The following is a 22,409-nucleotide window of genomic DNA, read 5'->3' as shown; positions in this document are numbered from 1 at the left end:
TATTGCTCCTGCAAAATTTCATTTGAGACTCCACAGCTAAAGTGCAGGACCCCTACGGTTACCAGTTCTGCAGTGTGATATCTTCAGCATCCCTTGTGAGATGAAGCATGTCACCTTAATGCATGCTTAAGGTAAGAGAACGACCAGGCTGATTGGCTTCATCACCCTAAGGACACAGAGACTGACATACTTAATCTGATGAGAGACACTAAAGCAGTGCCTCTTAATATTTTATGAAACATTTGGCTGTTTTTAATTTTAAAAACAGCAGCTCAATAAACAAAGCAATGGAGCATTCCCTGTGGATGGCACTATGAGAGGTGCACAGCAGCCCACTCAGCTGAGTGATGATACCCAATGTATCGACTGTGTCCTCCTCCTCACATCCATGCTGGAAGGCCCATACACTGGGAGGGCTCAGGTTCTGCACAACAAGGACTTCTTCAGAAATAATTGTCTTTCCCCAGAATGCAGCACACAGCAGCTCTGGGGGTGGTTTAGGACATCCAGCTTCCATCTAGCACCTTAATCTGGAAACCACAGGCTGACACGCCCAAGATGAGCAAATTGTTTTAATATGAAAAACTGCATTTTCTTCACTACTCGCTCAGTTCTGGAACACGACAAGATACAGACTTGCATGAAACCTAAAATGCAAGCATCCCACTGTATTGCTACCACACACTTGCTTTAAGACTACCTGCTTCCTTAAGTAGCCACTACTGGCCACTTAAAGAGATAAAATATTCAGCAAGATGGATCCTTGCTCCTACTTATAATAACCACCTTCTATTCCCACTCCCAAGACTTGCAAGGTGCAAGACCAGTCAGAAGAAAAAGCCCAAGCATCAAGTTTGAATACAGACATAAGGACCCCCAATGGCCCAAAGGATAGCCTTCAGCAGAGCCTGTTCTTTAATTCTGTGCTCCAAATACATCCATCATCACTTATGAAAGCCTCGCCAATAAGACTTAAAACCTAAGTTAGAAATGCCCCCATTTCATTTCACTGAAGTTCAGAAACTCATAGATAGGCAGTTCCTACAAGAGGGATGACTTGCTACAGTCTCATTAAATGGAGATATATCCTGATGGGAGAGGACCTGTGTGTACACCCACAGGAAGAAGTTCCCAGCCAAAGACAGGAAGCACATCAGAGACAAAAAGCACATCCATGAGCTCAATGGGAATACACACAGTCCTCTCACCATGGGAGACCACCACCTTGGGGCTCCTCCCTTCAAGCATTAATAATTGACAAGTCTTGGCCTCACCTCAACTTCACAGTCCTTTCTTTACTCTGGAAAGAAAGATTCTGCAGAAATTAAAAGCATTATTCCAAGAAAGGGGATTATTTTGTCATCTGAGGACACTTGCATGGAAGAGCAGAGCTGATGGGCAGTCTTGTGATCTTTCTGATTAAAATGCTGCCTTGGGACATTACTCTCCCCCTCCAACATGAAACAGTCAATTAGCCTGTGATATATATTCATGTAATAAAGGCTTTTTCTTATAAAATATGTCAATCCAAGGCTGGCTATACTTTTACCTTGAAGTGACCTTACTAAGAAGAAACATGACAATTAAAACCAGTCTTAAACTAGTTAAACACTGGCATCTGAGGCAGCAGCAAAGTGAGGTAGTAGACAGGTGTGTTTTTCAATCCCATCTCAGTGCTTTAAAATAAATAAATAAAAAAGGAAGAGGTAAGGGGGTTTCATTTCCATGAAGAGCTATCTTAACGTTTCATTATTAATTTTATGTATATATATACACATACACACACAACTACCCTTACCTGCTACCTACAGCAACCTCTACAGATACTACAGCATATTAAACCGAATAGAGCAAAATTCTGTTCACAGCATCAGACACAATGGTGTCAGATGACCACCAATGGACAATTCCCAGACCAGTCTCTTACACCACATAAAAAAAGTCATTACTGAAACAAGAACTACCTTTGTGGACCATCCATCCCTAGCCAGAACACCACCCCAGCTTTGACTTCTAAGCACAACCAGGATGATCACAGATGGTTCAGCTGTGCTTCTCCACAGCAATGCCCTGCCCCCAAGGGCCCACTGAAATAGCACTAACATACACAAGAAGCAGGGACAGCTCCATAAGTCTTAGAAACTTACCCAACGCCACCACTCCTCCCAGCTCGTTAGCAGGAGCAATTGGTAAATATGCCGCAGAGCTCATTAAAGATAGCTTAATGAATACCCCGTATGCTGTCAGAGTCCCGAGTCCAGAGCACCATCCCAGCATCCTAATTCCTGTCCAGTAAAGCGAAGCATAGTCTCTGCCCCACAAAAATAACAAGATAAAGTCTCTGCCCTCTTCTCAAGTAGTAGGCAGTGATCTCTACGCCTAACACTAGGACACCTTAAACTGTTTTACAGAAAAACATTTGCATTTTTGGATGCATCTATGGGACTTCCTGATACACTCTATTTAGCAGAGACATCTGTTACTCAATATATATATTTCATCTAAATCCCACCCTCTGAATCATTTCCATCAGTTGTCACTAATGAAGCTTTGTGTGCAAAACCAAGTGCATTCTGCCCCCATTAGGAAGCCAATTACGGCAGGAAAAACAAGCAATTAACAAGGTGCAAAATAAACATCTTGCCACCTGCCTTTTAATAGCAACCCCACTTCAAACAAGTCACAGTCTCAGCACAGCTTTCAAAATTGGCAACTGATATTATATATGTATTTATGCAGCAGCTGTTCTTCATTGCAATAAATATTACAGGCTTACCAGATAAGGTCAGCATATTTAAAAAAACATATAGCAAGTATTAAAACCTGCTTTGAGGCCCCGAATGTTGCTTTTAATGAAATCAGCAGCATCAGGCGTGTCTGGTATTACAGTGAAGCTGCAGTCACATCCCCAGCTTAGAGAGATTTCTCCTCATTTCTACTTGCTTAGCAGCTTCTCTATTTGTTTCACTAAATCCAGGGGCCCAAGCAGCTATTACACAGCATGCAGGGCAACTAATAATGCAAAGCTCTACAGAGTAGATGAGTCTTTCTTCTTTCTCTCATCTCTTCCTCTCCTTGGCTTTCTCCACCTCCCTACCATCACATCACTAAATCCAATTGCATTGTGGAGCTAGGGGGACACTGCAACCCACTCAAAAAAAAAAATAAAAAAAAAATCAAGCCAAACCCAAATCTAGATTCAGCTTACTCTTTGCTCCTTAAGCCTTCATGCTTTAGAAGGGAAAGGAGGGAAATCCTTCCAAAGTCACACTAGCTAGCTCCAGAGGGAGCCACTTCTCTTTCCCTTTTGTGGAACAGGATGAATGTCACACTTCTGAGTAGTTAACCAAGACTAAAGAAAGCCCAAGAGTAAATCTGCAGGATTTAATAACCTTGCAAGTGGAAAATGTGCCTGAGAAAAGAGCAGCCAAGCTTCATCTTACATATTTGTTTGTTTTTCAGTCTTCGCCTCTGCTCTGGCTCTCTAGAGCTACATATTTGTTAAGCTTTCCATGTCACATTTCAGTTCCTGACTGATGTCCAATTTTAAGCACTCATTTCAAGATTCATTCAAGTCTTTTTGTCTTAAAGTTCTTCCCTCTCTGGCTCTGTTGAGATCTGAGGAGTAAAACACTGAATATGGTACTTTTGCAACCACCTACGGGATTCTGGGGTGTTAGCTGGAGATGGAGTGAAAACAGATCCTTCTCTAAATGACCACAGGAAGTAATAGGAAACAGAGCTTTTAACTCCAAACAGGGCCAACAAGGCTACCCACAGTTTTATAGGAGGTTGCAAGTCATGATCAATAGTAACTAAACAATCCTTCAGTGAAATGTTCTTCTAAGAAGCCCTGAATTTAAACAACTATTCACTACCCTTGAATACAACTGCTACCTAACTGGCAAGTCAGATCCTAATGACCCATGTCTTCAGTTCTGGTGATTATCTACAAGTATGCAGAATAAGCAAAGCCAGAAGAAGGGGAACACTGACAGAAGGTGAAAAGTAGTGAAAGGTGAAAGTTTTCCAAACTCATAAGGATGCACACCTAAACTTGACTTACTGCAACCTACAAAGTAAAAAAAATTCTCAGCCACTGGCTTCTCACGCTACCAGTACAAGTGCAGAGATCCCACAACTCTTTCCTACAGCCATAATTACAGAGACAAGGTCACAAAAGACACAATCTGCCAACATGAGCTGCACGAGGTCATATGGCCACTCTAGCTATAAAAGTATTTTAAGAGTAGTTCAGTCAGTCAGGTCACTTAACTGACTTTATTTTTGTCTGCTTTTCAAACAAGCAGCAATATTTTCCCTTACATTTTGTGTGTGGGAGAACAGGAAGCAGGATCTACCCCTTAGTCACCAGCCTAGTATTTCAGCACGCATCCCTAACAATGCCATGGAGCGGTCACGTCTCGCTGCATTTTGTAGGTCGAAATCCACCAAAAATGCCAAGAAGAAGCCTCAGCCCAACAGTGACGGTGGGACAGAGCACTGACAGCTTTCAGAAGTTGTTCAGATCACAGGAAGTCCTGCCCTGCATTAACCAAGAAGTGGGATGTATTATCTGCAAAGCCCCACAACAAAGCTTCATGTGACAGAAGCTGCTCCAGCTGCACATGAGAAAGGCAGCCCACAGTTCTCAAGCTTACTTCAACTTGATTAGTTCTAGGGCAGTCTCTTCCACTTAATGCTGAGAAGAGCCCCAATGTGTTTCCTGACCAGAAGGCTGCCTGAAGACCCAAAGAATCAGTAGTTTGGGAACTGCTGCTTGTTGAAGGCAGCAAGAGACCAGAAATGTGACAAGAACTTACTGCGAGAAAGCCTTGTAGTTCTAGGATTAGTTCTAGGAGACAGGACTCCAATTCTTCTTCCAAGGACGCTTAAAGAGATCTAATTCTCCAGCTCTTCCAGCCCTCTTCAGAAAGATGCTTGAAGATACCAAATTTGACTAAATACTAGACTTCAACAGGTGAGTGTCAACAGTACCCAGCTCACCTGAACAAGAGTTGAAAGGTGACAATGTCACAACTGGCTCACACTGCAGAGTTCCCCTAATCAGTGTGAGCTACAGGCAATTAATAACCGATTCTGATTCCTAATAGTCACGTGTACACTCCCCCCGTGCCACCTCATCTCTTTTAAACAGACTTCTGTGGTTTGGTAAATGGTCAGATTAAGTAGAGGATACATGAAGTTAAGCAGAGAATGTTCTCAGTATGCAGCAGTCTCTGCAGGTCATAGATCATAAAAATCCTTACAATTCCTAGGATCAAAGAAGCTACAGCCATAAAATACTATTAGTTCACTAAGTACATCACCCAGCCAAAGCAGGTTATCCAGAAAAGACGTAACAAAGTTATAGTGTATGAATAAGCTGAGTAAATTTTCATTTGAAAAAAAGACAGTAAGCAAAGTCATATATATGAACTAGGTCTGAAAGTTAAAATTTAGTTTTATTTCTAAGAAATAAGCAAGCACATTTCTACAAGGCAGCTATAACATGCTAACTTACATCTAATGATGTGGCTTTGCCATGAAACCCCAGCGACAGCCCTTCTTTCTCACTCTCAATTGCAAATTTCCATCTCCAAACACAAATGCTTTTCACCACACAGTTCAGTAAGAAAATTACTTTGGAGCCCTAGTGCTGAAAATGCATAAAAGCACAATCTTTAAATTCTCAACCCCCCCCTAAAAAAAAAAAAAGAAATCAAAGGAGAAAAAGAAAAGACACAGTTTGGCTCCCGCTGGCCTACAATAACAATAATGATAATAATCTAGAGGTTGCAGGAGGTTCGTCTACACTCCATGCCAAGTCAATTTGCTCCATTCACAACTGTGTATAATTGTCCCTGGGACTGCAAAAATTACTGTCTTTTCACTCGCAACAGTATTGTAAAAATGCTTTCAAACAACCACAAACCCTTATTTGTTAAAACAAAACAATTTGCTCTTTTACGGTTCATGTTAGGTCTGGCATTTCTATGCAGAGGGTCAATAATCCAGTCGTTCAAAAAATAGTCACGAAAGACGTATTAACATAAGCTGTGCATTAAGACACATTTATATGCCTGACAGTAATGGCTCTGCGCTGTGCACTGTATCAACTCAAACATACTTCAGCAGGAAAATAAAACACTTCGGAAGAATTTCTGCTCTCCCAAGGACAATTAGCATAACACTAATGCTGAAACAAGAGAGCAATACGGACTGACAGAGGCATGCTTCATCCCAGTCTCCAGAACAGTAGTGCCTGTCCCTAAAGTTTGCACCCATCACAGCATGCTTCCCTCTGCTAAGCGCACACAGCCCGTGCCTAATGCTTCCCCAATCCTTAGATTAACGAAACACAAGTAAGCAGTTTCGAGATGCATTATCCTCTGCTACGAAACCTCCCAGGCGCGGGGTGCCCAAAGGGATCGGCCGCCTTGCCCGCAGCCACGCTTCGCCTCCCGAGCCCAGGGAGCTTCCCTGGCTCTCGGACAGCAGCGGAAGGCTCCTCTGGGTGCGGGCTGTGCCCGCGGCGCTGCCCCGCACAGCCGGCGGTGCCCCGGGGGCAGCGCTCGACGCTGCGGAACCGCTCCGTGCGTATTCCAGCCGCGCACGGGTCACGGCAGGGCGGAGCAGCACCGCGAGTTAACGGGACGGCGCCGAGTCCCATCTGGCCCCGGAGTTTGAAAACTCTCCGCAAACCCGCAGCCACCACAGCGCCCACAACTTGGCCGGGGCTGGAGGGCGCGAGTGCCTTCAGAGGGACACCGCCTGTCCGGGCTGCGGGAGCCGTGGAACAGCCACCACCCCCGGGAGCGGGAGCTGGAGCGGGCTGTGCCGCCGCCTCCCGCCCGAGGGAGCCCCGACACCGCGGGAAACGGCCCCGAGAGAGCCCCAAAACCGGGGGGAAATAGCCCCGAGCGGCCGCGGCGCCGCTCCGACAGCGTCGCAACACAGCGACCACGGCGGGTCCCACGGCGGGTCCCACGGCCCCCTCTCTCCCTGCCCCTGCCGGCCTCCCCTCAGCCGGGGTCGGACCGGCTCTGCAGCCGCGGGGACACCGCGGTGGAGCGGCGGGGGGGCTGCGCGGGGCACCCCGGCTCCGTCCAGCAGCCCTGCCCGCCGGTATCCCCCCCCTCCACCAGGATGCCGGGGCCGCCGGGATGCCCACCTACCCACCCTTCCGACGGGAATGCCCTGAATGCCGGGATACCCACTCACCGCTCCGCCGGACAGGGCTCGCGGGTGCCGTGCTGCAGCAGCCACCAGTTGCGCTTCCCGCCCGGGATGGCTGCAGTACCTCAAGCAGGACGGGATGCGAAATCTCACCGCCACCGCAGCCCTTCTCGCAACGCAACAAGTGGCGCGGGGCGGGGGCGGCGCGGGGGCGGCGCGGGGGCGGTGGCGGAGCGGCCGCTCAGCGCTCGGGGCGCCCCGGCTGCCACTCACCGCGCCGCGCGCCCGGCGCCGCCGCGACACCGCCCCCCCGCGCGCGAGCGCGCGAGCGCCGTCTCTTGGGCAGCCGGGGACGCCGTACCCTGGGCCGATACCATCGGATATCGCTAGGGGGGGAGCCGGGCCGCTCTACCCGCCCGCCCGCCGTGCCGGCCCGCCCGGCAGCGGCAAAGTTCTCCCCGCGTGTCGCGGTGGTAGCGCTCCGGCGGCCATCGGGAGCGGAGGAGCGGCGCGGTGGGAAGCGTTCGGAAGGGCCGGGGGTTTCCCGGGAATGACCGGGCGGGATCGGGAGATCTGCGGGCGGGTGGGAGGGAAGGACGGGCCGCTCTCCTCCGGGGAGCGCTCGATTCCGGGCTCCTCCGGCCGCCCCCGGGCCCGTGCGTACCCGGCCCTGCCCGCGGTGTGTCCGAGCGCGGCGTGCGGGCGCCAGGCGGGGGTTTGATGCCGTGTTTGTGTCCTCACAGCTGCAGCGCAGAAATGATCATCCCGGTCAGGTGCTTCACGTGCGGCAAAATAGTCGGGAACAAGTGGGAAGCCTACCTTGGCCTTCTGCAGGCGGAATACACGGAAGGGTGGGTGTTTGTCGTTGTGTTCTTTGACTCACGCTTTAGGTACGATTGTACAGTGCGTAAGATCACAGAATTGTGTCCTCTGGAGATCATCTGGTCCAACCCCGCTGCCAAGGCAGGGTCAGATGCGTTAAGTGCACGATCGTGGCATTACAGAGTAGCTGTAGAGAGGCTGAAAACCCCAGGTATACATTTAACTGAGGCTATTTACCCAGAGCTTAGAAATCGTAATAGGCAAGAAAGTACTAGTTTCCCCACTGAATCTTTCAGGGCAGTAGTATGGAAGTTGCCAAGTCACAGCCTTTGTACCCAAAACATTCTCAAATGTGTAATTCCGTGCTGCTTGTTTCTTCCCTTCCCCTTCCATACAGTCCGCTCTGACATCAAGGTGGTGGTGGTTTTTAAAGGGAGAGAAAAGAACAAGTTACAAATGCGAGAAGTAACTAGCGCTGTTGACAAAGTGTACCCCTTTTAGGGTTTTTTTTTAGAAACATTTCATATTGGCTACCCGGAATTGCTAACCTTATTTATAAGCGGTGGTTTGCTGGGGGAAGGGGAAGCTCTAAGTACCTGATCGATAGTCCTAAGGTTTCTGTTTTAAGAAGTCTGTCCGTGTTTTGTGTAGCCAGAGTTGACTGTTAATAGTTCCAGGAGGGTCTAACTATGGTCAGACTACCACAGAAGCTGTGAGAAGGAAATTCTTGAGAAATACTTATGTTGTCATCGAGTTTGAAGAAAAAGAAAAAAAATCCATGGATGTTGGCTATTCAAAGGAGTGAAAATGAAGTTAGAAATTACGTTGAAACTTTTAAGGAGAAAGTAGTATTTGCTTTGCATTCAAATGGTTACAGATCCTAATAGTTCATACAGGTAAATCCATTTAAAAAACTATGGGAAGAACATGTATCAGCAACAAGCACTGCCTTTTCTCTAAAGTAAAACTGAAAACATTCCTATGGTATAGGATACCATTTTGTCAAGGAAAGCTTTGCTTTTTGATCCTCATCTAAACTGCTAGAAAGTTGTGGTTATTCGCTGTGCTTATTCTTTGATGTGGAGTTTGCACGGGAAGGATATCCTGTCCCCCCACCATTTATCAGCTCCATTAAAAACTGTCCACTGAAAATCTTTTGGTACTTTTTCTAAATCTCATTACTTCTGTGAGCAGCCTTTTTACAGAGCATTTACATCTCAGAACTTGTCAAATGTAGCAGAGTAGAATTTTGCAGCGGCTGAATGAAAGGTATCTGTAAAGTTCCTACAAATTTTTTATTCTCTCATTTACGGAGTTAAAAACATTACAATAGTTCAGGGTCCTAATCGTTTTTCACTAATACTGAAATTTATCAGAGCTATTCTGATAGTGCTTCTGACTTATTGTCTAGGCATTGCATTTTAATATTTTCCCTGTCTTCATTATTTCTCTGCTTTTGTACAGGACAGGAAGTTGTATATTGTCATTGACAAATGCTCACTTTAAAACCATTGCTGTGGTCACTCGTGATTCTGTGATGCTTGTTCAAACTCATACAGTTAGGGTATTGTAAGAAGCAGCATTTTCAGATATCAAACAGTTAAAATCTTCCAGTGCAATACTGGAATCAATGGTGGCTTAAGAAATGGATGGAAAAAATGGAAAAACTTGTCTAACGAATTAGTAGTTAAAAAAGACACCCACAACTTCCTGTTTGTCCCTTAAAAGTGTTCTTTTTTTCACAAGTCTTCGGAAGCTGGAGGAAAAGGGAAATACAACTAAAGTTGTCTTGGTTAAAATGTATAGGATGACTTCTGGAATTCTGATTAATGTTGGTGTTTTTCACCTCTATTAACTGCATTTAGAAGTTCAGAACTTTCCAGATAGCTCTTAAAACTTAAATGTCAACAGACATCAGATGCTTTTGTTCTCAAGTGTTTTGGAAAGTTTAGATATCATGTGATGTTATTTATAAGCATTCTTTTGAAAAAACCCACAGTGTTCATATACTTCTCTTAAACAACTTTTGCGGGTGCTAGTTCTGAAATGAACAGCCCTATTTATGCCCCTGAAGAACTGTGGATAGGCACAGTATCAGCAGGGACTAACTGATACCAGAGAAGTTGCTGCAGTTTGACTCCTGCATTAAAGACTGTACTGCTTGAGGCCAAACAACCTCTTTCTAGCTTATCCCGAGGCCTCCTTTCAGCCATTTGTATTTTAGAAAAGTATCCATCAGCTTCTTCCTACAGGAGAATTACAGGTTTTGGGAAATTACATTTCTTTTAAGCAAATGCATTATTATTGCACTGCATCGTGTCAATCTAAAGACCTGAGATCAGTCGTATGTCATGAATGTCAAATTCTGAAGTAGTACCAGACTGGCTTTATGGTTAATAGATTGGAGTCAGAAGAGCTTGGGTGTTGTCACTTATCTTTAAGAGGTCTGATAGCGATAGCCATGGAAGACACGTGCAGTGGTTCAGGCTAGGATGACTCTACATCCTCTACCCAATGATAAGAATTTGGAGCAGTCACTTAGAAGGAATTAAGTGGAAAGCCTGTAAAACACAGACTTCTTGTTGATGAGCCAGCAGGTACTTATTTGTGGGGAGCAGGTTGTATAACTGAATGCTGCCTTGTATGGGAACTGGAAAGGAATTTAGCCTTTCTCAGAATTAGAATCCTTGTGTGGGGGAGTTTGCATTTTGAGTTATTTTAGTTTCTGTATATCTCACCTTTTTAGCGTGGCCTAGATTACAAATTTATCTTGTGAAATAGGCAAGTATCATGCTCAGTTTACAGAAACAGGTTGTAACAGTGCCCTCTGGAAGTTCAATTGTTGTGTTAGCTGGACACCATCTTTGGCAGCAGGTCATGTGCTGTGGCAGGGCAGAGAACAGGCAGACACCCTGTCGACAGTAAATGGAAAAGAACATTAACAGCACATGCTGAATTTCTGTGTCTTACTTTGAACTGCAAACAAATTTTCCTTTATGACTGAGCTCAAAGTAATCAGTGCGTTGCTTAGGAAACGCTTACAAGTGGTTCTGACTCACTTCATCCATTATTTTTTTTAATTGTTGTTCATTGATAGAGATGCCCTGGATGCCCTTGGTTTGAAGAGATACTGCTGCCGCAGAATGCTCCTTGCCCATGTGGATCTGATTGAGAAGCTTTTGAATTATGCACCCCTGGAGAAATAAGACAGAAAAGGTACTATGCTGCCAGCCATGTGGAACGGTATCTCCAATTCTAAACTTGAAACTGGACTTCAGGCAGTAAAGGATGAAAGCCAACTGTAGTGCAACCATCGAGAGATGTTTATCTTCTGGATAAAATACTGCCCCGAGCCACTACCGTCTTTCAAGGAAACAAAGGAAAGATGAAGTCCACTTAACAGAGATTTGGAGATTAAAAGTTTGGATTCTTCTTCTTAAATCTGTGTTTGGAGTTGTTTTGTGAACTTTTAGATGCTTCTGCCAATAAAAATAAATGTTTGTTCCTGTAGAAAAATTATTATATTTCATTACAATGTTGAAATAAAGGAGGTCTTTCCTTGTAACCTTCATAGAGTTTCTGGATAAAGTTAAGCATACTCTTCAGTGGATCTTGCCCTTTGGTCGTGCTGGTTTTTTTGAGGTGAGGGATACTGCTAAGTACCCAGTTCAGTGTCCTGCACTAGGCAGGCAAGGGTTAGAAATGTGGGACTGAACTCAAGTTCCAGTGACACAGAAGTGGGTGAGCTTGTTTGGTAGAAGTGAGGCATTACTGTGGAAAGCTGCTGGAGCCAGCAGAGTACACTTTCCACCGCATTTAAAGTCAACTTGTGGTCTCTACCCCAATCCTTACAAAACACTGGGGCTGCTGTATCTGAAAAACCAGTGAATCAGATGGTGCAGTGCCTTTGCTGAGGTAAAACATGTGTGAGTGTTCCCATGGAAAGCACTGGATGTGAGAATTTACGCATGCTGGTGTGAACAGGATCAAAGTCCTGATCCTGCCAAGCACCTGCACCCCTCTGTAGCTGGTACATACGCAGGCTTTCCACTTGTTAGTCATTTCACTGACTTCACGTTGTTCTGCGCGTGTGGTGCGGCACTGCCTGGCCAAACCGAGAGAGCTCTGTGCTCTCCTGGTGGCCCGAAACGGAGTACCAGCTGTACCTGCAGGCCTTGGGAAGGTAACCTACACTGAGGCAGGCACTGACCCTGCTGAAGGGTCTCGCCTTCCTGTTGCACTATCATCTTGTAAGTTGGAGCACGTTTCACTCTCTTCTCTGACATGCAGAAAATGCAGCGTTCTGGGTGAAGTGTGCACAGGCACACACACCCACCTTACCTGAAAGTAAAGGAGGCCCTTTGGTACACCTGTGCATGCTCAGGATTCTGTGCAAATGCAGTGTTAGCTCATCCATTACGGCAGCCTTGTAGAGAATGGGCTCGGAAAGGTGATAATCCCTTAGCTTGCAGCCTGTTACTCCCTTGGTGCAGCTAAACTTTTGGCATTCACATATTGGCTGCAAGGTAAGAAATATCTCTGTGGATTTTTTTCCATAGAACTACAAAGAAGTTGAACAAAACCTGGCTTTCCAGAAATGCTAATTATTTAAGGTGTTTACTGGGTCAAACTTGTACACACAAACTAGATTGTCTCACAGAAGTGGAAGGACTGCTTGCCTTCGGCTATCATCCCACCAATCTTTACACTTGAACTTGTGTTTCAGTTTACTACAAGGCAACAGTAGCTGTTTCCCATATTCATCAGTTCTTCACTGAAGACATTTTAAAACCAAATGCTTTATCCTAACACAGAGAGAATTAAGCAATTAATTCTAGCATTTGTTTCATACTTGGTTGGGTAGCTTATGTTCTGCATGCCTGCTGTGTTAGCCAGCTAAACGCACTTCAAAAAAAAAAAACAAACCAAAAACCCTTCACTCCTCTTTCAGGTTATTTTTTTAAAATGGACACTGTGAAATAGAGGATGACCTTTCCAAACTGAACTCGTGTAGGACGCTTTTCCATGCTACAGTGGAGCGTTACAGGGTGAGACGTGCCAGCTTGTTCACAGATCAATCGCCCGGGCCCCACGCTCGCTCCGTGAGCTGCACTGGAAAGCGCAGCAGCCCAGACGGGTACGTCTGGCAGAGGCAGCCGTGCAGGATGCCGTGCAGAAAGCTGTCCTGCATCACTGCCAAGGAACTGGATTAGACGAGCTGACAGGACTTGGGTTTCTATCTGCAAAAGCAAATTTCTAATCTAGTTTTCTGCTCTAGAATAACATGTTTCTTTTCAAAGCGCATGCCAAGTTGTCTGATGTGAAAAGTTATGGCTCTTAAATACTTGTAATGAAAATGCAAATTGCAGAAACACAGCAGGCCTCACTCAAAAATGCTAAGGAAAAAGAAAAACCACCTTTGTTGCTCTCATTACTGTTCTCAAAAACAATAAGGAAGCCAATGATAGACGTTACACAAGGAGCAGGAAAAACACCTGAGTAGCAAGACCAAGGGACAGCAGCACTTGACACCCTGTATGCATCACAACTTTTCCTCAAGAGTTTGCAAATGCAGTATTGACAAAAAAAAAAAAAGCCATTTCTGTAATGTGGCAAAGCAGACAGTTTATCATGTTCATGTGAAAGGTTTTCTCAAGAGTTTTGTCCTTCAGAGGGCTAGGATCAGAAGCAGAGTTTAAATCCTGTTGCAGAAGGAGTCAGTGAAATTTTCAAGGGATTTCTATAAATCCCAGCTTTCACCCCTGCTCATTGGTAACTAGGAAAGTAATTCCCTTTTTGCTGTCATTTCTCCTGTGATACCTTCTGCAGCAGTTAATAACAGGAGTATTGGATCTGCTGTCTAACCTTCCAGATCTCTTTGGGAAGAGCCATTAAATATACTCACAACAACAGTACTTTTTCAAGGCAATGTAAAAGACACATGCATATACACAGAAGAAAAGAAAAAAAGCCTCTGTTTTCCCTAAACCTGAAAAAGGAGCCCTTAACAGAATCAATAGATAGGTAGAAGTGGCAAAAAAAGAGAAATGGTATTGAATATGCAGTCCTTAATTACATGCAAAATTCTGTCAATTGGAAGATTCCTGAAAAATACAAAAAAAACACTGTATCCCTCTGCAGTCATTTATTCACTATACATATAAAAAATTCTGGAAATTTTTCAAATCTGTTTTGAAAGACTGTTGCAGGGCTCCCACTAATCTGGTGTTGTGGTATTACCCCAACCAGCACCTAAGTCCCACACAGCCACTCACTCACTCATTGCCTCACCAGCAGGACTGGGGAGAGAACTGAAAGGGTAAAAGCCAGAAAACTCATGGGTTGAGTTTAGTTTAATAGGGAAAGCAAAAGCCATGCACACAAGCAAAGCAAAACAGGGAACTGATTCACTGCTTCCCATGGGCAGGCAGGTGTTCAGCCATCTCCAGGAGAGCAGAGCCCCTCATGCGTTAACAGTTACTTGGGAAGACAAACACCTTAACTCCAAATGCCCCCCTTTCCTCATTCTTCCCCCCACTTTACATGCTGAGCATGATGTCATATGGTCTGGAATATCCCTTTGGTCAGTTTGGGTCACCTGTCCTGGCTGTGTCTTCTCCCACCATCCCATGAATTTCCAGCCCACCCTGCCAGCATGGCAGTATGAGAAGCAGAAAAGGCCTTGGCTCTGCGTAAGCCCTGCTCAGCAATAACAAAAACATCTCTATCTTATATACCCTGTATTCAGCACAAATCCAAAACACAGCCCCATATCAGCCACTGTGAAGAGAGTTAACTCTACCCCAGCCAAATCCAGCACACCCAGTATTTGAAAAGCAAGCAGTCACAATTGGAAGTGTAAGAAAAGACACCCCCGGTCACCCAGGCCGCAGCCTCTCTTCACACACCACAATTGTATCAAAATAATAAAGTAGTGCCTGAGACACATGGTGGGAGTTGAGGTCACGAAAGTACAGAGGAATCTGCTTCTGGAGTTCAGCATCTTGCTTCTACCTGGAGCATCAGCACCAGGCTACGTGTGTGCTTGGAAAGCTTCACGATTCTTGAAATGACAATGTTAAACAAAAAAACCCCTCTTGATCATAACTCTAAGTCCATCTGCAGGAAGGAAGTGCTTTTGTGCCTATCTGTAATGAGCCTCAGGCCTTACATTTCAAAAGGAGTTTTGCTCTGAAAAACCACCTCTTGTGAGGGTCTCACCCCAGGGTGATTTACTGAGAAATGTATGCTGGGTTTTTGTTCTTCCCATGACTTTTCCCTAAATGCAGCCTGGAAGTGGATATTCAAGTCTGACTTCTTGTCTATGCTTCTTGCCTATACGAAGAAATAGGAAAACTCTGAAAGTCCTGATTAAAACCAGCACACAAACCCCCATAGCTGTATGTTTCAATTGAGATGCCTAACTAGCCCTGTGGCTACAAAACTACATTTCATTGGTAATAAACTGTGAGGATACAGAACATGAGCTACCTCTTTCCCTGCAAAGGGCCTACAGGAAAAATCAATCCTCGCCCTTTCAGAAAAAAAAAAAAGAACCATCACCAAAACCTATTTAGAGGCCTATTTGCCTCTAAAATTTAATTCCAGTTTAATTCCAAATTGTTTCTAAGTTCAGTACTGATCCTAGTAAGAAAATAGCATTTCTACTTCGTCCCCCTCCCCCATGTAATCCATTTGAGCTCAATTAGCCAGTAAGATTTTCTTACTACCGAAACTTCTCGGTAGTAAGACCAAGTTGGAGTTGAGACATCTCCAAAATAATGATGTTTCAACCTAAGTCTGACTGTTTAGATTATGAACACAGATTTGCTTTCCCTCTTCTGCGCATCGCACCAGGATTTACATTGTGGCTCTGTTTTCAGATCCGATTTTTATTCAGTTCCTCCAGCCAGTGAGAAAGCATTTTTTAATTGCTCAATAGGGACAGCACAATAGAGATGTTTGAAAACCAAGGGCAGGAAGCACGTGGCTGAGACTTCGTCTCTGCCGTGCCGGATGGTTTGATGTGTTGCCCACTGAAGTCTGCGGGAGTCTTTTCATTAACTTCAATGTGACTTAAAATGGCCTGGTGGCATGTGGTGCCTTACACCACTCGGGTGTCCAGGATTAATTCATATTGCTAAGTTCTGCTAAGAAAAGCTCTTTGAGGTGCCCAAGCCTTAGAAACTCAAAGAGCTTTCAGATCTTGCTCAGACCTCGACCATGTGCACTTCTAGCACATAAGGCCATAAAAGTAAATAAAAGGTAAGAAGTTATCTTTGGCTTCAGCGAGTCCTGCCACCCAGAGGGAGCTGCAAGGCTTCGCTTTTGGGCTGGCGCTTGGAAGCAGCACAATATTTACATGGGAGTAGTTCTCATTTAAACCCTCATTGCTTTCTCCCTCATATTCCCTTTCAGAAACATAGAGGGAATGTAGAGCCAAGATGTGCAGAAAGCAGTAGGTTTTGTGGCCCTGATTAAATTTCTCCTCCACAAACGCACATCTTCCAGACACTGGCAGTCACCCTTTTAGGTGAGCTACATCTTGTCTTGTGCTGTAGGTCACACGTAGCTGGGGTGAAGCCACCGAGCTCCCAAGCACCACACAAGTTTCCCCACAATTTCCTCCAGGATACATCTCCTCCCATGTTGAACATTTTGTCTTGTAACAGCCACGCTAGAAAATTCATGCAGGAAAGCCCTTCATTTATCCCTCCAAAATACAATGCAAATGTTTTAATAAAATGGGTTCATTATTTCCTGCCTTTTAGGAGCTGAACAGCCAGTGATCAAAGAAAGGCGTGGAATAGCAGACAAAAAGCTAAAAGCCCACAGACACTGGGAGCACAAGAACCCTGCAGCTAACAGCAAACTTCAAAGCAAGTGGCAAAGGCTGTGGTCAAGCCTTTCTGTAGACACTGATGGTTTTGAATTAACCCACACCCCACCCCTTGGGCTGGATTTACAGTTAGCAAGAAAGAACATTGAATACTCACTGTTTGGGAAGCAGACCTTCTTATAAAACCAGGTCTACTTGGAGCACTCCAAGAAATGAACTACTTCTAAAAAACATTAAATAAATCAGTGGTGTGATTCAGTGGGAGCACAGGACAGCTGTGCTCAGCACCTACTTTTAGATGCTGACCTTTCCTGAGCTGCTGCTTTCCACATTTTCTAGTGTTCTAGCTTTGAATTTCCTCAGAGATTAACCTAAATGTCACTGTCCTTGCCAACATTTCTCCAGAGACCCGATCCAAGTGCATAAAGCTCAACAGGAATCTTTCCCGGAATGCTGGTGTACTTTGGGTCCATCCCTTTCCATCCTCTCTTTGCATTCTCTAGGCTGGTCCCATCAGGAGTGGAGACTCCCTTTGCCCAGTCTCTGTTTAACCTTATTGCTTATGTCTTTTAAAGACAGAAAAAGGCTTCACTTCACAGTGAAGTGTCTGTTTAGGGACAGGCCCTGACAAGAACAAACGGTCTCGTTAATGGGAACCTTGGGCAACCAGTGCGATGCCTGAGTTTCCGTGCCTGTACCTCTGAGATGGCACCTCATCCCACTCTTCAGAAACCATCAGAGATGGGCAACAAGGAGAAGCCTAATATCACCAAACCCCTGGTGTATTCTTGCCTCCCTCTTATGAATGACCCCTATCATATAACCTCAAATCCTAAGAGAATATTTTTAACTAGATTAAAAAAGCAGTTTTTGAAACTAAGCAGAGCCCAGTGTGGGAACTGCTGATGGAAAGCTGCTGCCCTGAGCTTTTGCAGCAATTCAGAGATCGGCAGCATCACTGTCCCCAGCAACCCAGAAGATACAAGAACACAGCTAAAGTCCAATTATCTCCAGCTATTTACTGAAAGCTGCCTTAAAGAGCTTCCCCTCCTTTTTTTTCTTTGTAATGAAGTCTTCCCTACAGCAGTATGTGTAAAAGTGTGCTCCTTCCCAGGCAGTGAGAGGAGAGAGAAGGGAGAAGCATCCACTTTATGGAGCAAGGGGTAAATGGTAATTAAGGCAATGCCAACCACTCAGGGTTAAAGGCTGCCCTGATGAAAAAGAATGTGCTCCTCCCATCACTGATCACCTACCAGCTGACCAGCTCTGCCCAGCTCTTCATCAATACCATAACCAAGCAATACAGCCAAGCCCTCAAGCCTCCCATTTCCAAAGAAAGTGGGAACTCAGAACTTTTATAGTTGAGTTTACAAATTCATATGTAGCAATGCAATAGCTAACACTTGGGCTGGAGGTATAACAAGAGGTTTTTCTGAAATTACCCCCCGAAAATTTGAAAACAAAAATCAGATGAGTGCTGCTCTTGGCTGTAGGCCTTTCCTTGTAATGAGATGTGCAGCTGAAGCAATTACTAACTTTAGTTTTTTAAAGAAGCAATAGCAGTTTGACTGGGAGGTCTTCCTCCAGGAACGAGCTAGTAAATGAAAGCATTAAGTTAATAAGGGCTTGAGTGCTCCAGATCATTACAGAGATGGCCTGCAGCTCCACAATTCTCCAACTAGATTTTTTTTTTTTAATATTATTGTCAAAACAGCTTGAAGAAAACCCTCGTTGGATCCACTGAGCATTAAATGCATCGTAGACAAATGGCTGCTTTCCTCTATTAAGCAACATCTTAAAAAGTAAAAAAGTAATAATTAAATTCCACTGATGAATAATTGCTTCTAATAAATGAAGGACAAACAAATACCACTGGCTTCAGCAGCTTTTATGTCAGTGACCCGAGCTGCTACTGAACCAAATGGACAATGCATGCTGCAGGAGCTGGGAGCAGCACCACAGAGAAACTCCCGTTTCAGCTACACCAGAGACATTTCGAGACACGGTTCTTGATGTTTGAGCAACAGCCAGAGCAACTGGTAGTTCCTGACAGCCTGGCATCCACACAGTTAAACCCATTGTCTCAAACCTTGGATGGGCAAACTTTCTTTGGGCCAGGTGCAGGACATGGATCTGCGTTGTCCAGAACACAGCTTGATCCTCCACCCAGGATCAAGGTGGTCATGCACTGCCTGAGTGAACGTCCTTCATGGAGGCTGGGGCTAAACTGCCCCAGACCTACCACAACAGTTTACCTTCACTCCTTGCCAGGGTAGCATGCCAACAGGCCAACAAACTCCTACAGCTTCCACATCTCAACTCAGGGCAGATTTCCACAAAAGAAGGTGACTCCTACAGGGAATACCTGGACAGCAGAGCTCTTCCTTCTATTGAAGACCTCTTATAAATTATCATCCTTTTTTCCTCCTATCTCACCTCCCTCAGGCATGTTCCCAACTCAAAACATCTGAAACTTACGCTAAACTTTGAGAGTGATCAGCTAAACGTAATCAGAAAGAGCTTCAGACCTTCACTCCCTTTCACACATCCACTTCCAGAGGGGTTCACAGAATCACAGAATTAATTAGGTTGGAAAAGACCTCTGAGATCATCAGGTCCAACCAATGATTGGATACCACCATATCAACTAGACCATGGCACCAAGTGCCACATCCAGTCTTTCCTTAAACACATCCAGGGATGGTGACTCCACCATCTCCTCAGGCAACCCATTTGTGAAGAAATTCCTCCTGATGTCCAACCTGAACCTCCCCGGCACAGCTTGAGGCTATGTCCTCTCATCCTGTCGCTAGTTGCCTGGGAGAAGAGACCGATCCCCATCTGGCCACAATCTCCTTTCAAGGAGTTGTAGAGAGCAATACAACTTGGACTCGAGCCTCCTCTCTCCAGGCTAAACACCCCCAGCTCCCTCAGCCGACTGCTGCAGGCAGAAGCAGGGAAGTCACATTGTGTATGAGGTTACTGCAATATCACAAACTTAAGCTGGTTATTTCTTTCTTCTTTGTTTTAAAAGCTACAATATTCAGGTAGCTCAAGGAAAAACAAGCTTTGGATTTTGTCTGCTCATAAATCCATCACAACAGCTTGGGGGAAAACAGTAAATAAGATACTGAAAGAACAGCACAAGAGGCCAAAAGAGGAGCATCTGCCTCTGGATGTGCTATTTGCAACCAAAGCCAGGTAGCTGGCTGTGATATTAGTGTGTGGTATTGATTTGTTCTTAATCCAGAGAAATGCCCCTGTAATGAACTCTGCTGTGCCCTTAATGATTTCATATTGAAGGATGTTAGGTGCCTTGCTCATAACAGAGTAACAGCAATTCCAAAAATAGCAATCCTCATAATAAAATGTTATTGAGGATCCTGAATTTCAATATAAAAGGGACTCTGCTGTACTCAAGGGCTTACTAGATACAAATGCATACTTTAAAAAGTTGTATTAAAGTCATGTTGGTACCTGAGTTACAGAGGCAATGTGAGATGCTACTCCAGGGAGCAGCTGAGCCCCACGTCCCCAGGAAACTTTTAGGTAGATGTAATACAGGCTGGATTTAATCCCACCAGATGACTGGGGCTGAATGGCTAGAAAGAGCTGAGACGCTTTTGCGAGCTGCCTGTGAGGGCAGGAGAGCGTGGCTGCCGTGCTCCTCAGCAACTAACAGGGACAGCACAGGAACAGGGCGCTGGGCCAGGTGCCACATGCCTGATCCTGGCTCTGCTGCTCATCCCCCAGCCTCAGGCTGACATCTTCCAGAGGGCCACCAGCGAGCTGCCACTGCAACTGGTGAAAAGGGGGCTTGCGAGAGAGGGTGGCCGCCGCCAGCTAATCAGTGGGGAGAATTTGGTGGGCATTCCCACCAAGCTCAGGGCCACCACAAAGAACTCAGAGCTGGGAGCACCAGGTCTAAAACTGACTTGCACTCACTTGCAGGTGATTTCTCAGCCTTAGCTTTGTCAGTGCAGCAAACAGCAGCCTCAAACTAAGCCTGCCAGCAGGGCTTCCCAGCGCTATCAGCACAGACCTTGTTCTGCAGGCTAGTCTGGAGGGAAGGACCCCAGTGGCTGGGAAGGATGGTGGTTGTCCATCTCCCACTCCAGGCTCGTTTTGTTGGTGCTAGAGTCCCCCTCCTGGACTAGAAGGGCAGAAGGGAAGACCCAGCCCTGCAAAGAGTCGCCTGGAAGCAGCTTCAAGCCTTCAAATTACCCTCATGTACCAATCAGCTTAATTTAGAGCAACCAGGGGCATTTCCCACCACCTCTAGAGGGACTGGGGACAGGATTAATTAGCTGGAGGAAACAAGGGGTGAACATTTGCCTCCTACAAACCTCAAAAGGAAGCTCGGAGTTCAGCTCATGGGTTATCCACAATGTAGACTGGAAAAAAAGCCATTAGCTCAATTATGCCTTAATTTAGAGCATAACTGGCTTGATTACAGCCCGTTGTTTCTGACCCCTGCCCAGGAGGTATGCCAGCCAGGCTGCCTCTGCCTGCAGGGTCTGTGCGCAGGGCAGGTGGGAACACCTGAGAGGGCTGTAGTTTGCTGCCTTCTCCCTCCAGGACCCTTTCCTGGAGAAAAGGGGTATTAAAAACTGGGCTGGAAAGGTGAACTTGTTCCCCCAAACTGGCTCTAAGCAGGTGAGGCAGGAACTGCCTTCCTCTCCTCAAACCCTGAACTCGCTCTCTGCTCTAGCCTAGTTCCTGCTTCCACTTAACCCACAGGCTGGCAGCACATGGTCCTCCCCTGGGAGACAACAAGCATCCTTGGACCCTGACGCTGGGAAGGACTCTGAATCTTAATGCAGTGAAACAAGAGCATCTCTCCAGCAGTGAAGAGTGGAAGTTATCTGCACCCACAGCCCAGAAACCTCTGCCTGCAAGAACAGAATCAAGTTTACTCAAAGCTCCAGGCTATGCAAAACTAGAAAAAATTACTGATTCTAAACCAGAAGCTGCAGTTTGACACCAATGATGTGCATTTCCCATTGCTGGTTTCAGAAGAGGAGTGCCACCAGACTTCAGCAGTTTTGCAGGGTCATAACTCCTTTGGAGCAATATTTTTATTGTTACAGGCAGAACTGAAGTGATGCAGCTGTGACCGGGGCTTGGCACAGCTTGAACGGACACTAAAAGGAAGCTCTGAATCTAAGAGGGCAAGGAAAAGAAAACACTATTAGGAATTTGTCCGCTGTGCTTAGCAGGGGGCTCGCAGGTGCAAAGGAGCTCAGCCCTCACTCAGGCAGGTGCAGGATGCTGTCTGCTCCTCCACTCCCATCCAGCACCAGCACCACCACCATCTGAATAGCTGGTCACTTCACTAAAGGGGTCATGAGCTCTGCCAAAAACCCTGATGCAAGAGGTATCCTCAAACCCCTAGGCAAACTGGGGACACAACACCAAGCTCCTGTATTCCAGTCAGTACCTTAACCACATCCCCAGCAACCCACTGCTCTGCTTGTGAAATGCTGCCTCTTCTCGCCCACATTTGTTTAAATTCAGTTCGCTCCCAGAAGGCAGAATCAGTTTTTTGGTGTAAAGGGGGCCAAGAGCC

General features: G+C 45.7%; 2 protein-coding genes across 2 annotated transcripts in view; one reads left to right on the top strand and one right to left on the bottom strand.

Moving 5' to 3' along the window:
* The window catches only part of TSPAN4 (tetraspanin 4), a 428,461-nt gene extending 421,073 nt beyond the window's left edge, over nt 1-7,388 (bottom strand). The window contains exon 1 of the mRNA XM_017811784.1: nt 7,225-7,388. The gene's annotated coding sequence lies outside the window, so the exon portion shown is untranslated. The remainder of the gene's footprint in view (nt 1-7,224) is intronic.
* Nucleotides 7,389-7,557: 169 nt separating this feature from the next.
* Nucleotides 7,558-11,572, top strand: POLR2L (RNA polymerase II subunit L). Its single transcript, XM_017813670.1, has 3 exons — nt 7,558-7,692; nt 7,923-8,030; nt 11,099-11,572. The coding sequence occupies exons 2-3, from the start codon at nt 7,936-7,938 to the stop codon at nt 11,205-11,207; spliced, it is 204 nt and encodes a 67-aa protein (XP_017669159.1). The 5' UTR covers nt 7,558-7,692; nt 7,923-7,935; the 3' UTR covers nt 11,208-11,572.
* Nucleotides 11,573-22,409: the final 10,837 nt, after the last annotated feature.

This window comes from Lepidothrix coronata, unplaced genomic scaffold, assembly GCF_001604755.1.
Source record: "Lepidothrix coronata isolate B3197 unplaced genomic scaffold, Lepidothrix_coronata-1.0 Scaffold1, whole genome shotgun sequence".
Classification (NCBI taxonomy): domain Eukaryota; kingdom Metazoa; phylum Chordata; class Aves; order Passeriformes; family Pipridae; genus Lepidothrix; species Lepidothrix coronata.
The sequence above is the reverse complement of the archived record's forward strand: the minus strand, read 5'-3'. Positions and strand labels throughout refer to the sequence as shown.